This window comes from Pelodiscus sinensis, chromosome 19 (genome assembly GCF_052426305.1).
Source record: "Pelodiscus sinensis isolate ZL-2025 chromosome 19, ASM5242630v1, whole genome shotgun sequence".
Lineage (NCBI taxonomy): Eukaryota > Metazoa > Chordata > Testudines > Trionychidae > Pelodiscus > Pelodiscus sinensis.
The window spans coordinates 14,475,943-14,493,357 of NC_143070.1; the positions used below are offsets into that span (position 1 = coordinate 14,475,943).

The 17,415-nt window shown below is 49.9% G+C and overlaps 1 protein-coding gene and 1 pseudogene across 1 annotated transcript; one reads left to right on the plus strand and one right to left on the minus strand.

Moving 5' to 3' along the window:
* Positions 1-860: 860 nt before the first annotated feature.
* Positions 861-979, minus strand: LOC149522201 (5S ribosomal RNA; annotated as a pseudogene).
* A 2,614-nt stretch (positions 980-3,593) lies between these two features.
* Positions 3,594-16,508, plus strand: LOC142823290 (uncharacterized). Its single transcript, XM_089770605.1, has 7 exons — positions 3,594-4,068; positions 7,539-7,567; positions 8,920-8,996; positions 12,989-13,084; positions 13,443-13,612; positions 15,280-15,383; positions 15,607-16,508. The coding sequence occupies exons 1-7, from the start codon at positions 3,646-3,648 to the stop codon at positions 15,749-15,751; spliced, it is 1,044 nt and encodes a 347-aa protein (XP_089626731.1). The 5' UTR covers positions 3,594-3,645; the 3' UTR covers positions 15,752-16,508.
* The last annotated feature ends 907 nt before the right edge of the window (positions 16,509-17,415 follow it).

The window sequence follows — 17,415 nt, forward strand, 5'->3', positions numbered from 1 at the left end:
GCAGTCCTGCCCATCTCCGCAACTGCTCACCCACCCTGGCCTCCAAACCTTGCCAGTTTTCCGGTGGAGAAGGATACGTGGCGGATAAATAGACGCCCAGATAGAGCAGTGGACCCGCGCTCCACCTGACGGGTGGGAGGGAGCCAGCCCGCCACCCGTCCCCGATCACCAGGCCAGAGCTCTTGACCCAGTTGACCCGGGCGGAGGAGGCTGCCAAGTAGACGACTCAACAGGCCTCCACCCGCGCCAGGTCGCCTGGGTCCTGGACCATGAGGAGCACGTCTTCGGCGTACGCCGACAGGACCAGCCACAGCTCCGGCTCTCAGAGCACCAACCCCGTCAGCCTCCTACGGAGGAGACGGAGGAAGGGCTCAATCGCCAGAGTGTACAGCTGGCCTGAGAGCGGACACCCCTGACGTACCCCCCACCCGAAGCTGACCGGCTTGGTCAGGGTCAAGTTGAGCCTGATCAAACACTCCGTGAGTGCGTACAGCAGCCAGAGAAAACCCACAAAACGGGGCCCAAAGCCGAAGGCCTGCAGGGTGCCCAGGAGATACCTGTGGTCCATCCTGTCGAATGTCTTCTCCTGGTCCAGGGACAGGAGGGCGAACGACAAGCCGTCCCTACACCCGAGCTCCAAGAGATCCTGGACCAAATACAGGTTATCAAAAATGCTACAGCCCGTGACGGTGTAAGTCTGGTCGGGATGGATGACGTTCGCCAGAACAGACCGCAGTCGCAGCGAGATGGCTTTTGCTACGACCTTGTATTCCGTGCTGAGGAGCAGAACACCAGTTCCGTAGGTCGCGGAGGTCCCCCTTCTTCGGCAACAGGGTGAGCACTGCTTGCCTGCTAAAAGCTGCCTACGGCACCTGGGATTCCCAAGGGATCCCCCATCCAAGTACTAGCCAGGCCTGGGACAGTTTACCTTCCGAGATCGGACGAGATCGAGGGTGTTTTGTCCGGTATGGCCGTAGGCCCCTCCGTGGTGTGGTGGTTTGGCCACCCCCCCCCCACCCGCGCTCCTTCGGCCCCCCCCCCATCGTCCCCTCCAGCCCCACAACACCCAATCCCCTCCCAGCTCTGCTTTCCACCCCCCTTCCGGCCAGCCCCGCCCCCTTCCCCTCTCTGCATGGGGCGCTGTGGCGCTCTGGCCAGGCCCAGCTGAATGGTGCTCAGCTGGGCCCCAGCGCGGAAGCAAGCGGCGGCAAGTGGCTCTTTGGGGGTCCACTCTCCCCACGCGTGGGGAGCGTGGACCCCAAACGGCCGCTTGCCACCCCAGGCCCAGCTGAGCGGCGCTCCCGCTGGGCCCACCTGAGCAATAATCAGTAATAGAAGATCTGTTCTTAGATTTATTGAATTTCATCACAGACAATGCCTGCTCGCAGATCTAAATTGATCCAAACAATACAAGCATCTTTTGGCCATGAGCCTTGCCCTTCAGAAAGCTTTGTTCATTGAAGGTATGTCTAGACGACAGGCTTTTGTCAACAGTAATTTTTTCGACAGATTCTGTTGACGAAGCTTCTGTCGACAAAGAGCATCTAGACTACATCCAGTTCTGTAGACAAAGCAAACCGCTTTGTCAACATGACAGTGTAGATGCAAAGGACAGTGTAGATGCAATAACTCCTTCTGTCAACAGAACTCTGTTGACAAAAGGCGTTATTCGTCGTAGAATGAGGTTTACTGCCGTCGACAAAACTGACGAGTTCTGTTGACAGAACTTGGCAGTAGTGTAGACGCAGGTATAGTTTTGTCGACAAAACCCTGTAGTCTAGATACACCCTGAGAGATGCATAAAATTCCAGAAGCGGTGTTGATTTGAATTGCTCTGCAAGCCAGGCATCGCCCTGCAAGTCAAGAAGCTACATTTGGAGGTGACTTGGAGCACTGTCCACCACATCTGTGATAGGTGAGGAGAACAAAGCCAGGCCCCCCACTGCTCACCTGTTGCCTGGCAGCTGCCTGGCAGGCACAAGCCCTTAATGGAGGGATGATAGGAGTTACTATAGAGAACTTTCTGGGTGTCTGGCTGGTGAGTCTTGCCCACATGCTCAGGGTTTAGCTGATTGCCATATTTGGGGTCGGGAAGGAATTTTCCTCCAGGGTAGATTGGCAGAGGCCCTGGAGGTTTTTCGCCTTCCTCTGTAGCATGGGGTACAGATCACAGCTGGAGGATTCTCTGCATCTTGGGGCCTTCAAAGTATTTGAAGGCTTCAATATCTGAGATATAGGTGAGAGGATTATTCTAAGAGGGGTGGGTGAGATTCTGTGGCCTGCACTGTGCAGGGGATCAGACTAGATGATTATAATGGTCCCTTCTGACCTTAAAGTCTATGAGCTCCCAGGCAACCAGCCAGTGGGGCAGAGCTGCGAGCCCTTTCAATTGCTTCATTGCCTAGTAGCCCTGGGGAAGGCACCAGCCTTTTAAATAGAAAGAGCTGAAAGGGCTCCCAGCTGCCCACCCCTCTACAGCACTGCTGGAGACCAGGAGCTCTTTCAACACTTTCTAGTGGCTGCTGCTTTTCCCCAGCTACTAGGCAAGATGTGGGGAAGATGCGAGCCCTTTCCATAGCAGCAGTTTGAAGAGCTCGCTCTCCTCCCCTGCTCTGAGGCAACGAGCTAGGGGGCAGGGTCTGAAACATTAAAATGTTAAGGCTAACCAGTGTCCCTTCAGTGACTTGCCACAAGATGTCAGAACATGTTAGTGGTAGAGCTGAGTGGGTCTAATATTTATTTAATTTAATTTTCTTTCTTTTTTATAGAATTAGACACAGTGCTCCTGCCAGCTAACTGCTAAATTGTCCGCCAAAAATAGCAGTTTTCCAGTGCCTTAGTAGCCCCAAGATAGAGATGATGTGGGGCAGGGGCAAGGAGGAGGGCAGGAGGAATTGCCCCCCCCATTTGGTGCTTGACTTGTACTGGGCATGCTCAGCAGTACTGCTGAAGCTGCTGTCCCCTGTCTGTCTCCTCTGCTCTTACTCTTCTCCCCATTACAGCATGCACAGGTCCCCCGCCCCAGCAAAATCTGCAATGGCACCACTGTTCCTCCTTCCTTTAGTGCACATGCAGAATGGCTGTCCTCGGTATAACAGAAGCTTCAGGGGGTAGCCAAGTTAGTCTGCCACAGAAAAAAAACAACAAATGGTCTGGTAGCACATTATAGACTAACAAAACATGTAGCTGATATCATGAGCTTTTGTGGGCACACCTGAAGAAGTCGGTGGTACCCATGAAAGCTCATGATCCCATCTACATGTTTTGTTAGTCTATAACTTGCTACCAGACCTTTTGTTGTTTTTTTCTTGCTATAATAGTCCTTCACATATTTTGAGATCTGTTACTTCTACCACAACTGGCTTGGTCTTCCTTTCTCTTTTTTTTTTTCTTTTCTTCTGAAACATGCCCAGGTTTTGTAACTTTTCTCTCACAAGTCAGGCAAACATTAACCACGCCAGGGAGTCCTGAGTTTTCCACAACCCTGTTCAGATCTACTACAGGCCCATGTGTATTTTGGCAGCTGCTGCAAGCAAACTGTCGTGCAAAGGAAATACAAAGGTCAGGATAAGCTTGTACAGGAAACAGGCGGTTCCATTTTCTCTGGTGAGAAGTGCAGAACATTTCTGTGTCTGCTGGGGTAACATGGCTGCCACTGGCCCCGAGGACACGGAACAGCTCCTGGACGAACTAATTTGCTCCATCTGTCGAGATTATTTTACAGACCCAGTGATTACAAGCTGTGGCCACAACTTCTGCCGAGGCTGTATCGTTCCGTACTGGGAGAGGGGCAAACATGCTGCCTGTCCTGAGTGCAGGAATGCGTGTTCGGCGACAGAGCTCATACCCAATGTAGAGTTGAGAAAAGCTGCCCGGAAGGCCAAATGCCTGTCTCCCGCAGCCCCAGAAAGCGCAGTAACAGATAGTGGAGAATGGAAAATCTACAGGGACGCAGCAAAGTCCTTCAGCAAAGAGGCTCAGTCTCCAATATATGTGGTTTGCAAAGAGTCCCAGGTTCACAAAGATCCCACTATAATCTGCCTGGAGAATGCTGCTCAGGATCTAGAGGTAGGAAATTTCACAGTTATTTGGGACAGGGCCCTGGAAATCAAGGACAAACCAGATTCTCTCAGCCTCACACTGTCCATCCAAGGCCGTGTAGCAGGGGTGGGGAACCTCAGGCCATGGCCTGATGCAGACCCAGCTCACCCAGATCCTTGCTCCTTCCCCCTCCCATCAAAGGTCTGGGGCACACAAAACCCAATAGGCCTCCCAAGCTCTGGTGCACAGGGGAGTGTCTGTCCCCTCAGTTGGGGGCTGCGTCAGTGAGTGAGGGTGGGTTTTGTGAGGTTTTCTTGGTTTTGTTTTTTTGCTTCTCACTTGTGTGCAGCCCCTGGCTGACTTTTCTGTGGCTCAGGAGCCCCCGACCCAAAAAGGTTCCCAGCCCTGCAGTGCGGAATCAGACTCCATGGAGAATTTTTCTCCAAGGTGTAGGAGCACAAACTGCTCCCTGGCTGCTACACCGGCGTTCCCTGGAGAAGAAAGTGCCGTGTCCCCTGCCCTGAGCCAGCCAGATGCCACCCCTCCCCCCCCCCCTCCACCCAGGACAGGACGGGAACCAGTGCCTCCTAAAAGGGAAAGGCCACAAATCCCATCCTCATTCTCCCCACAGCTACAGATATTAAATCTCCCTGCAAGCAATGGAAAAACACGGGAGACTCTTGTAATTTCCGCAGTTGCTATTCACAGTTCTGTGGTTGTGGAGGTCTCTTGGCCTGGCTGATGGCGGGGGGAGAGGAGGGAGAGAAGCAGGGGCAAGGAGCTGTGGGGAGCTCGCCACCAGGTCAAGGAAGCACAGCTCCCAGTGATCGCAAATTCTGTTATTCACAGTGGGGCCAGGGACACATCCACCGCGGTTGGCGAGGGTTTCCTGTCACTAGACAAGACTGCATCTCAGAAATGAAACCTAAAGTGGCAGCCATTTTGTCTGTATTGCGGTTACCATCCACTTCTCCTTTGCAGGCTTCCTCCAGTCAAAAACCTTTGAGGGTTCATGGTTCAAGCTGCTCATGTGCTTTAGAGCTGTTAGGGTGTCCTTACAGGGCAAAGTTTGGATTGGCTGGGGTCGGTGAATGTTTCGCTGTTTATTTGGGTGTTATATGCACATGAGTTGTTAATACCCAGATGGGAATTGTGTACCTACCCTTTGAATGTGATAGGTTGAATTATTACACTGAAGGGGTATGTGATTTTTACACTGAGGGGCTGCATCTAGACTGGCAAGTTTTTCTGCAAAAGCAATTGCTTTTGCGCAAAAACTTGCCAGCTGTCTACACTGGCCACTTGAATTTGCGCAAGAACACTGACAATCTAATGTAAGATTGTCAGTGTTCTTACACAAATACTATGATGCTCCCGCTCAGGGATAAGCCCTCTTGCACAAATGTATTTGCACAAGAGGGCCAGTGTAGACAGCTCAGGACTATTTTGTGCAAAAAAGCCCCGATGGCGAAAATGGCGATCGGGGCTTTCTTGCGCAAAACCACATCTAGATTGGCATGGATGCTTTTCTGTAAAAAGTGTTTTTGCAGAAAAGCATCCTGCCAATCTAGACGCTCTTTTCCGCAAATGCTTTTAACGGAAAAACTTTTCCATTAAAAGCATTTGCAGAAAATCATGCCAGTCTAGACGCAGCCAGGGGGTTACGGATTTTATTTGGGTCTGGGTTGAAATAGCGCTTAACAAACATGATTCAATAACACTTCTTGGGTTAAGTGGTTTCAGGAATAAGGAATCGCAACATTTTTACATTGCTGTCTGGTATCCAGTAATTGCAAAATCCAGACAATGTGTTCCTCTTCCCCTTTTACCCTCACCCAAACTTACACCAAAATAACTAACTGGATTTCAGTTCACACTGTTGGTTGTTGCGCAAATCTGTGTGTAGACACTCTTCTTTAAGACAGTTTTCTTAAAGTGATTTATGTAAAATGGCAGTAGGGCACTTCTTACAAAAGTAAGTGTCTAAACACAGACATACACCAGAAAATCAAAAGGTGGGAATTAAATAAACTGAATTGCTAAGTGTCTATGTGTGCCTAGACTAGGCCCCATAAGTCATCAGTTCTAATCCAACTAATATTTTTACACACTCTTGGCAAAAATGTACCACAAATAGTCATCTAGATGCAGCTACAAAAACCTGCAAAGGGGAGATCATGTCTTCAGGATTTCTGCTGTGGAAGAAAATATTGTCCTCACTCTGCATTTGTAAGCAACAAGTAGCTAGAGGCAGTTTTATTACGAGCTGCAGCAAGGGAAAAACTGGTTCGGACAGGAGGGGAGCCCCCCCTTCCGAGGCAGATCTTCGAATACAAGCAATTATGAAGCCGTTTATATACTGTCCATTAGATATAATAACAATAACAATTAGTCTCCTTCCCATTACAAACACCAGTGGCTAACAGTTATTTAGTTCCACCCAGATGCTCCTTATCTCAAGGCCAGAGTCAGCATTCTATCCTTATCTCCATATGGAGGCGAGAGGCGAAGGCAGCGTCTAATTACAGATCTCGCGTTGTCAGGCCACAGACTTAGCCTGACTCTTGCTCTCTTGTTAACAAGACCAAGATGGCTGCACACAAATTCCCTTATTCCCTTTTCCTGCCTCTACACTGCTGAATCCATGACATTTAATGTAGGGATGTGAACAACCAGTCGACTATCCAATAAGCAAATACTTATCAGATAATCAGCAGGATGGGCAACTAGTCGATTTCCCCTCCTTTTGCTGCCTCTATCAGAAAGAGGCAGCAGGGAGTGGGAGAAGTGAGCCTGGGGCCAGACTCCAGGATCTACACTGTGCTGCTGCTTTGAAACATCCTGTGCAGCCTGGGGCCAACTGGACTGTCCCCAGGCTGCATGTAGTGTCTTGAAGCAGCAGCACTGCATAGAACCTGGGATCAGCTGGGAACCCCCCACTGACCCCAGGCTCCATTGAAATGCTGTGTGCAGTCTGACGCCAGGATCCCCACAGTGTTTCAAAGCATCAGCAAGGCAAAGAGCCCAGGGTGAGTGGCATAGACCTGGGCTTCATGCCGTGCTGCAACTTTGAAACATCATCGAGAGCACAGGACCAGCAACGGACAGTCTGACTGTCCCCGTGCACCCCGCAGAGTTATTGCCTTTGAAGTGTAGCAAGAGCCCTAGGACTGTTGCTACACTTCAAAGGCACAGGTGCCCTATCGACTAATCAAATCGTCGATGCCAATTGCATTGACTATTTAATTAGTCAATTTCTCGAAATTTAACATCCCTAATTAAATGTTTAAAATTAAACCTGAGTGTTTCATAGAATCACATGACTCCAAGAGCTGAAAAACACCAAATATCACAAGACTTGCAATACAGTTGTGAGAGCTGGCATATTTGTATCCCTAGCATTGCCCAAACATTGGTGCCTAGATGGTAGAACAGAGACTTAAGATCCACATTTCTGTAGGATGAGAACTGGATGTTTCTTCTCCCTTCTGTTTCAGGCTACCAGAAGGCCCAGGACCCTGAGCAGGTGAGTGGTTCTTTCTCTTCCATTCTCTAATTACATCTTTATTGTGTAGAAAGATTATTTTGTTTTTGGTTTTTTGATTTTTGTTTTTTACATTTTTGATTTTTTGCTGCTTCTGTGCAGACCCTGACAGATTTATCTCTGGGTCAATGGCCCCTTGGATCAAAAATGGCTCCTTGCCCCTGCTGTAGGTTTTTAACTTTAATAGCCCCCCCTCCTTTTCCATGGGTGTCCAGTATCCTAGGCAGGGAAGACATTGCCTTCCCATACCACCAGTCTGCCCCCCCACACACTGTGCCCCCAGAACACCTCTGGGGGTGCAGTGTTGCTGCCCCCAGCACCTGCCCTCCCAGTGCTCTGGGGCCAGGATGGCTGGGGTCACATATTCTCCTACTTCCCCAGTGCTCTGGGCTGGAGAGGGGTCATGTGCTCTCCTCCCTCCCCATGCTTCAGGGCCAGAGAGGCTGGGGTGTACGCACCCACCTGCCCTCTTCTCCCCATGGTGGTAGTGAGCATGCAGCGTGCTGCCCCACTTCCTTCCTCTATCCCCCCCTCCATGGGGAGCACAAGGAAATGGCTTGGCACCCATGAGAGGCGGGCGTGTCAGCAGAAGGGGCAGAGCTGGGGCTGGGACTGGGGGCTTGCCTTCCCAGTCCTATTTTCATTGACTGCCCAGGTGTCTTATAGGAACAGTTATTCCTGAGGCACAAGCCAATACAGTAGGGTTATGCTCATACCAGTAACCATTTTGAATGGTAACTTTGCCATTTCCTGTCTCTTTGCTCTGCAGCCCCAGTGATCTATGAGGGTACGTCTACACTAGCCCCCTAGTTCGAACTAGGGAGGCTAATGTAGGCATTCGAAGTTGCAAATGAAGCCCGGGATTTAAATATCCCGCACTTGATTTGCACCTTCCCAGCCAGTCGCCATTTTTGAAATGTACAAGTCTGGACTAACTGCCCGCGTCTACACATGGCAGGGACCCTGTAGTTCGAATTAAAGCCCCTAATTTGAACTACCTGTTATTCCTCCTGTAAGGTGTAGACACGGGCAGTTAGTCTGGACTTGTAAATTTCAAAAATGGCGACTGGCCGGGAAGATACAAATCAAGCGTGGGCTATTTAAATCCTGGGCTTCATTTGAAACTTCAAATGCCTACATTAGCCTCCCTAGTTCAAACTAGGGGGCTAGTGTAGACATACCCTGACTGTATAGGATGTTTTTTCCAATTGGGATATAAAATAACACCCATTCCCAACTTGCAGTGGGAGTTTTCAAACTTTCTCCTTCCTTCTCTTTGGCTTAATGGCAGTCTGGAACAGATGAATAACATCTTTTCCCTCTGCCTTGGACAGGTGTGACGAAGAGAAGGAGACTTTTTTGAAACCAAGCAAAATAAATTCCGAGAGCCAGACTGAAGCATACAAGCAAGGTAAAGAAAAACAATCACCTGATTTCTCCACAGCCAGGGGCAGACTGGAAATCAAAATAGACCCAGGAAATGGGTTTAGAATGGCCCACTTTTTCACATCAATTTTTTTTTTAAATTTACTCTTTGACCCTCCCATTAGCCACACCCCTGACCGCTGTTAACCATGTCCCTTGACCCCCATTAGCCTCATCCCCTGACTCTCATTTGCCAGGCCTCTGGAGGTAACACTCTTGGGGCAAGATGAACACATGACCGGAAGTAAAAGGTGTCATGTGACCCCTCTCTAAGGACTTTTCCCACCATCCTCCTACCAACAGGGATTAGTTTGGCTCCCACCAAACCCCCCTCATGCAACTATCCTGCAATTGCATCAACCCAATGTGTGTGACATTAACTCAGGGGCGGAGAGGCTGGGGGAAGTGTTCCCTCTAAGAGTTTCCTCCCATGAGCAGAATGAATTTTGTGTTGTGCACCAGTACTGAGTTCATGTGGCTTGATTGGATGTGCCACTGTGGAACCCAAGTTATTAATAAATATCTTATAAACCTCTACCTTTTCCCTCTCCTGCCATGTCTCCTCCCCTTGCTCCATCAGCTACCCTGGTGCCTGCTGCCCTCCAACCCCTCACCCTCCTCTGCTGTCCTGACTCCTGCCCTTCTCACTGCCCTCAGCCCTCCTGAGACCTGCCTCCCTCCACCAGCCCTTCTCTCCCCCCTGTGTCCTCTCCTCCAATAGGTCCACTCTGATCATGTGAGCTACCCCTCCTCATCCCCTCTCCTAACACCTCCCACTACACACCTGCCCTGCCTCTCTCCTCTGGTGCTGGTCCCTCCCCTGCAGGTGTCTGCCCTTCTGCTTCACCCCCACTTGGCCCCCTGGCATTTGTCTCTCCTCCAACTCGTCCCTTGGTACCTTCCCCTTTCTTCTCCTGACCTGTCCCCCTCCCCTCAGCACAAGCCCCTTCCTCTCCCACTCCTTCCCCCTATTTCCCCCCTTCCCCTCCACCTTCTGCCTTCCAGTTTGCAGGGCTGGAGTCTGTGATCAGGCCCCAGAAGTCCCCACAGCCCTGACCCCAGCTGTTTCTGGGGCTCCAGACCATGTGCCAGGCCTGGAGCTGGGCCATGTGGTACTAATTTTACTGAAGTCCCTGCACCAGCTTTGGCTCCTATTAGCAGGAACACGGAGGGCGGGGAGGGGAAGGGGCATGGGGGAAGGGGGAAAAGTCCCCACCTCCCCAGACCTGCCATGCAGAGCATGGCTGTGTAAATGGGTCCATACCAGAGGTGTAGCGAGGGTGTTTTGCGCCAGGGGGCAAAGGCCGAATTTGTTACTGTGGATCATATTATGTCCTTTTATAGAAACTTTGTATAATTTTACAGAACATAGAAACTTTGTATTAAGCCTTTTTACATAGAAACCTTGTATCTTGTAGACTTTATAACACCCTCCTTCCCCCTAAACTGATTGTCCTGTTGAATGAATGAGGTATGACTGGACAAGGCATGAAAGAAAAGCACCTCTGGGTACTTGCAATGGTTGGAGAAAGGTGGAAGGCAGATTCAAGAACAATAAGAACAATGGGACCTGTGAAGTGGGCTCATTGGAAGAAGACTGGACTTATGGAGGGCTTGGGAGTAAGCAGCAAGCACCTGCTTGTGGAAGGTCCCTCTTTGAAGGTGAATGAGGGAGCATTGCCCCCCCCCCATGCACTCACCCCACCTCCCCCAGAGCAAGGCATCCCCAGTGCCCCGGGGAGCATTCCCCCAATCAAATCCTCCCCCCCCTCCCCGAACCAGGCACCAGAGGAACACACCTTAAAAACCACTGCTCCTCCCACCCACCTGGCTGCTTCAACTTGCAGTTTGGAGCCCACAGCAGCACTTAGCTGGCCTGCAGCTCCCAAGAGCAGCGTGCACTCCGGTCCCACCCCAGCCCGGAGCCCCTCTAGCGGGGGGAAGGGGGCAGGGAGGAGCACTCCTCCAATCAACCCCCTTCCCCAGCCAGGCATGGAGGATCATACCATGATTGAAAACCAGTATTCCTCCCACCCAGCTGGCTGCTTCAGAGGGAGCCGCTCAGCCACAGCAGCACTTAGTGGGCTGGCAGCTCCTGGACCCAAGAGCACTGTGTGCTCTCTGGTCCTACCCCAGCCCAGCACCCCAACATTGTGCCTGGGGGGGCAACTGCCCCTACCCCCCCTTTCACTACACCTCTGGAGTGGGGAGGGGTGGGGGGAGAAAGGGCCATGCTGCCGGTGCAGAGCCAGAACTCTGGCAGCCACTCCCAGGAGCAGCTTTCTGGGTTTATCCCGCTCCTCCTCCAGCAGCTGCCAGCAAGCCAGCCCTTCGGTCGATGTCCCACTGGGAAATTCCCAGTATCCCACTGGGCCAGTCCACCCCTGTCCATATCTACAAGGAAATGTGCCGCCAGCAGTGAGGCATAATGCCCTAGGAAGCTTTAAAACAGATGAAGGACCAAAACTCACCCAACTTGGCAGAGTAACTTTGGTCCTATTGCTAAAGAATGAGGGGACGGGTCAAACTAACTCTGGGTTTTGTTCTGCCACCCGTCACCACAGTATGTGGGCACCTTCCACATCAAATCAAGAAGAATGGTGAAGTCACCGGTAGGGTTCATGAAGTTACCCCTTTTGGGGGTCAACACTCTATTGAGGAGGAGGTTTTTTTCATTTTACCTTTATTTTAAAGTGGATTTTTTTGGTTGGTTTGGGTTTAGAGGTAGAAGGGGTGTTTGGATTGGTTATTGGATGGAAGGGGGCTTGGAGTTTAGTGGCAGAAGGAGGTATCTGAGTTAGGAAGGTTATTCTTGGGGTAAACAGGAAAGCTACACCCTACATTACACAGGAAGATTGCCTTGTCTATAGGTAAGGCAATTATGGAAACATCAGATGATCTATGGAAAAAGCCTGCATCCATTTAGCCTACCATCGAAAGGGCAGACAGAAAATAATTTGTTCCCCCAAAAGACATGGAATTTCTCTTCATATCTCTCTCCTTCCCCCGCCCCTGTCCAAGTGGACTCCTTGGTTGTGGAATCAGCCTAGCTGACGATTTTTTTTTTTTTTTTTTAGTTTTTTTTATTCAGCAACATCCTGCAGCAAGAAAACTTCAAGACCAGGCTTCAAAGAGAAACTGCTGAGCTACAGTTCATGTGCAAATTTGACACCATCAGTTTAGGATTAAACAAAGACTGTGAATGGTTAGCCAACTACAAAAGCAGTTTCTTCTCTCTTGGTGTTCACAACTCCAGATTAGCTGCTAGAAGTAGGCCTCATCCTGCCTGACTGAATTAACCATGTTATCTCTAGCATTACTCTTGTCTGCATATTTATACCTGCCTCTGGAAATTTCTACTACAAGCATCTGATAAAATGATTTTAGACTTTCAAGGAGTTTTGTGAGACATGTGTGTAAATTGCAAGTTATGAACAAATGACTCATTTAAGTTGCTTACATGTCTAAACTGCTGTTCCTTTTTATATTTAAGCTTTGACCAAGATTAGTTTTTTTTCCAACCGAGATCTCTTTTGGCCTGGGTTTTGATAACTGCTATATTGGCACAATGTTAAGTTCTATCTTTTCCTTTCATGGTCCAGCTATCTGATCTTAAGTACATTTTTTTATAGTTAAACAATTTAAATGGGATTGTTCTTGTACCTGCTGCAACCACACCCATTCATTACTTACAGACGTTAAGGCCTTCCACGTGGTGTGTGGTGACAAATCACATCGTGCAGGGGTGGTCAATACGTGGCTGCATGGGTGAAAGTGCTGATTTATTATTTGTGCTGGTGGGTGTCACCTCAGTATTGGTGCACAAGGCAAAGCTTACTCCACTCATGGATGGTAAATCTTAGCAGGAACGCTGATCAAAATATTCACTCTGAGCTTTTCTCTCTAGTTGCAAACTATCCCCCTTCACAAGCAACTTCCAGTGGATGCTGTGAGTGCTAACGGCTCCGTCTGTTACAGGTTGGCTCTCTGCGTTGAAATCCCGGGCTCTTCCCCTGGCCGTGCTGAGCCTGGTTCTCAACCTCATTTTTATCAGCATCCTCATTGCCTGGCCAGGTGAGTGTGGAGCCTGCACTGACCATATCTCTGTGCCTGGTGCTCAGGGTTGCCCTGGCAGCATCTGCACCTGCAGGGGGCAAAACTGGGGCTGCAGCAAGGAGCCCAGGGCAGGAAATGTGGCTCCAACCCAAAGTGTGCAGAGGCGGGGTTAAGGGGTAGCAGGGAAAGGGAGCACTGGCCTCTCCCTTCTGTAAAGGGGAATATGTCTTGGCAGAAGCTCAGCTACCCTGGGGTACAGCATGTATGTGTGGAGGGGAGAGGGTCAGCTCCTTGTTATGGTGTCACTGGAGACGTGTTCCCTTGGCTATAGAGGGAAACGGGCAGATCTCTCACCCTGCTGCTTTCTCATCTCCAGCCCAGACACGTGAGCCATTCCCGGCTGGTGCTGCCTGTCCCGATGGCTGGGTTGGGTACCGGGGGAAGTGTTACTATTTCTCAGAGCCAGAAGCAAACTGGACCGACAGCCAGAAGAACTGCTCTGCCCTTGGTGCCTCCCTGGCTGGGATTGACTCGCAGCAGGAGATGGTGAGACAGATTCTTGGCTGCAAGGTGTAGGGGTGGCAAAGGTGACTCTAGACTAGGTTTTGTCCTGGGGCTGCTGCTTAAATTTAGGGCAACTTCCCCCAGCCCAGGACAGCTGGAACTCTGAGTGCTTTACCCACACTTGATCCTCCCCACATGCTGGGCACGAAATCGGTGGAGGTGTGTGGGGCTCATGTGCTGACCCTCTGCTCCCGGGGAAATCCCAGCAAGGGAATCCAGATGCTTCCCAGCCTCTTTTATGTGACAGGAGCAGCCTTGCTAGCCCAGCATTTGGTAATCGTGCATGGGGCTCTTCAAAACCATGTGACTGACTTCAAAAGAACAGCTCTGAGCATTTCAGGGGGTGAGCGAGTTGGTCTATAATTGGAAAAACTTCAACAACAAATAGTCTGGTAGCACCTTAAAGATAAACAAAACATAAAGATGGTATCATGAGCCTTCATGGGCACAGCCCCACTTCTTCAGATGAGCTCTGAGGGTATGTCTACACTGCAAAGTTAATTTGAAATAATAGCCGTTATAGCGAATTAACTTTAATAGTGTCTATACATGCAAACCGCTATTTCAAAATTAATTCGAAATAGTGGCGCACTTAATTTGAATTTGGTAAACCTCATTCTATGAGGAGTAATGCCAAATCTGAAATAGCTATTCTGAATTAAGTGCTGTATAGACACTTAATTTGAAATAGGGGGCCTCCAGCCCTTCCCAGGGAGCCCTGGTAGCCACTCTGGGCACATCCAGGAAAACTTACCCTTCTCTTCCCCTTGAAATCAGGAATAAGGGATCTTCCGGAAAAGGGTTTATTTTCCGTAAGATACCTGTCTAGACTGGCGCTTTTCTCCGGCAAAGCCCCGAGCCGGAAAAAAGCAGCAGCCATGTTCATGCAAATGCCGCGCGGAAAATTTAAATCCCCAGGGCATTTGCAATTCCGAAGTGTCTCATTAGCATCCCTTTTCCGGAAAAGGGTGCCAATGTAGACACAACCTGAGAGTGTTATAGCTTTTAGGAGGTCACATTGTTACGTTTTCTCTGCAACCACTAGGGCTAGAAACTCACCTTTTAAATCAGTGTTTCTTAAACTTTTTTAGACCATGGAACACCAAACAATATTTTTTATGCGGAACACCTATGAAAATGTTCTTCAAAAAAAAAAATTGTCAGACAAAAAAAAAAAAAGACAGAAACAAAGAAGTAACAAAAACAAAGAACAGGTCGCGGCACACCTGCAAGTTGTTCATGGAACACCAGTGTTTCGTGGAACATAGTTTAAGAAACAGTTTTAAATGAAAGGTGAGACTCTTGTAATCTGCAGGAGCTGGGAGTTAAGAAAAGAACCAAAAAGCAGGAGACTCTTGGCAAAATCGGGAGAATTTGCTAAGAACTCCGGTATGTTCTGGTTCTGGATGAAGCTAAGAATCTGAGCTGGTTGAAAATTGGAAATTGCATCAGCTGGGAAATTCCGATCATTTGACATTTGTTTCTGTCCTGAATCAGGGCAAAATGCAAACTTCCCACTGTATGTGGGTATCATTTCTTGGTGCAGAATTCCCAGCCCCTGGGCCCCATGCCCAGTCCCCTGGGTAGGTTGCAGAGAACCCAGAGAGGCAGCTGTCTAATGTACATTGGCTTTTATGTTTTGAACAAAGGATTTCCTGGGGCGCAGTAAAGGAATCTTTGACCACTGGATCGGGCTCCACAGAGAACTGGGCCAGACCTGGAAATGGGCCAGTGGCACCGACTTCAACAACTGGTGAGTCCCCTTTTCTTCTATTAACTCAGTAAATGTTGCAGCTTGTATTTAAAATAAGAGACTGGCCTTGTGGTTACGTGATTTGGGAAATGGGGATTCAGTGCCTGACTCCCCCCTACATTTGCAGTGTGACCTGGGGTGACTTGCTCAGGGCTGGATTTTCACTGCTAGGAAGCTGCTCCGGCACTGGGGGAGGGTTGTTCATGGTTTGTTGCTGTTGCAGGTTTCTAATCGCAGGAGATGAACAATGCGCTTTTCTGAGCCACAATGGTGTTGCCAGTTCAAGCTGCCAGAACAGTCAACGCTGGATCTGCAGCAAACCTGCCCAGAAACCAGAAAGTGAAATGAAGTCACTGTTGCCTGTATGAGGCAGCCTAGTCCTGTCAGTGTGTCTGTCCCAAGCTACCTCAGCGTGGGCGGCACTCGATGTGCTGGCGAAGAGGGGCAGCCCCAGCATCAAGGAAGAGAGATGCTCGCTGAAGGACAGCAGAGGGCTCCCAGCTGTGAGTCTCTGCCACCCATTAGCCCATTTGGGGTGCCCACCTACTTTCACCTCCCCTCAGCCCCCACCATTTTTGCCCTGTGGGTGTTCCAGTCCCAAAGCCATCAGCCAGTACAGGCAGCCTTGTGGGACAGGTGGCAGCGGCCGCAGAGGATAAAAGCCCAAGCTCTGACCTATGGCAGAGGGAAGGGAGGGGAAGCTTTTGACTTGGAAACTGGAAGGGAGCAGCCAAGCCTGTAGTGTCCTTCCCTATCAGAGACCCAGGGTGGGAGCCGCAGGGCTGGGCCAGTCATCAGGGATGTACTGCAGGGCTGGCTGGAGATGTGCTGTCCCTGCAGCCATGGAGCGAAGCGACCTGGTGAGTCCTGCAGCCTGGGGGAAGGACTCAAACTCCTGCAGCTGATTGGAGGCCCTGGTGAGAGGGCTGGGGGAGCATGGAAAGAAGCCCTGGGCATGAGGGGAATGCTGGACCGGGCTAGGACAGACGGGTGTGCGTGTGCCTAGCGTGTTTATATTTGTATATAACTTGTAATTATGTACATATGTGTATAGCACAAAATATGTAAAGTTTTCCAAATATATCTAATAAATCAGCTCCCTCAGGGATGCTTTAATTTTGTAAACCTTAAGTCCTTCTAATGAATGCCAGTGGAAACGGGGTAGGTTTAGACAGAAAGTAATTATAATAGGAAAACAAGTTAAAAATCACTTAGGGTATGTCTACACTACCCCCCTAGTTCGAACTAGGGGGGTAATGTATGCATACCGAACTTGCTAATGAAGCCCGGGATTTGAACGTGGAACGAGGCGTACAGATAGTTCGGATTAGGAAGCCTAATCCGAACTATCTAGTCCGTGCCGCGTGTAGCCGCGCGGCACGGGGTTCGCACTAGCCGGTTTTTAAAAATGGCGGCGCCGGCTTTATGCTAATGAAGCCCGGGAAATTCAAATCCCGGGCTTCATTAGCAAGTTCGGTATGCATACATTACCCCCCTAGTTCGAACTAGGGGGGTAGTGTAGACATACCCTTAGAAAAATGAGATGTCTGCAGGTCACCAGGGCCTGATGAAATGCATCCTAGACCAGTATTTCTCGGCTAGTGGTACAAGTATTCTTAGGGGTACATGAGAGAAGTCTGGGGGGTACCTCAACACAAGTGAAATTTGGCAAAAAATGTCTGGGATTTTGCCCTGCAAAAGGGATTAGGGAGAGGGCGGCAACACGTGCCTGTAAAATTGAACATTTGGAGCTGCATGGCTGGACACTAACAGCTGCTCTGCGCATGCGCCCCAGCGCCTGGTGGAAAAAGCACATGGCTACAGTGGTGGTGGCTCCGGTGAGACTCAAGTAAGTTTCAAGTTGGGGGGGCAGGAAGAAAAAAATCACTTCCACAGCCACCTCTCCTAGTTGGTTTCCTCTCTGGCAGCCTCCCCAGGGTGTTTCAGCAGCAAGGGTGGCTGAACCTGGAGAAACAGGTTACCCCTACCCCCACCCCCACTAGCAGCTCAGTAAAATGCATCCTCATGGCCC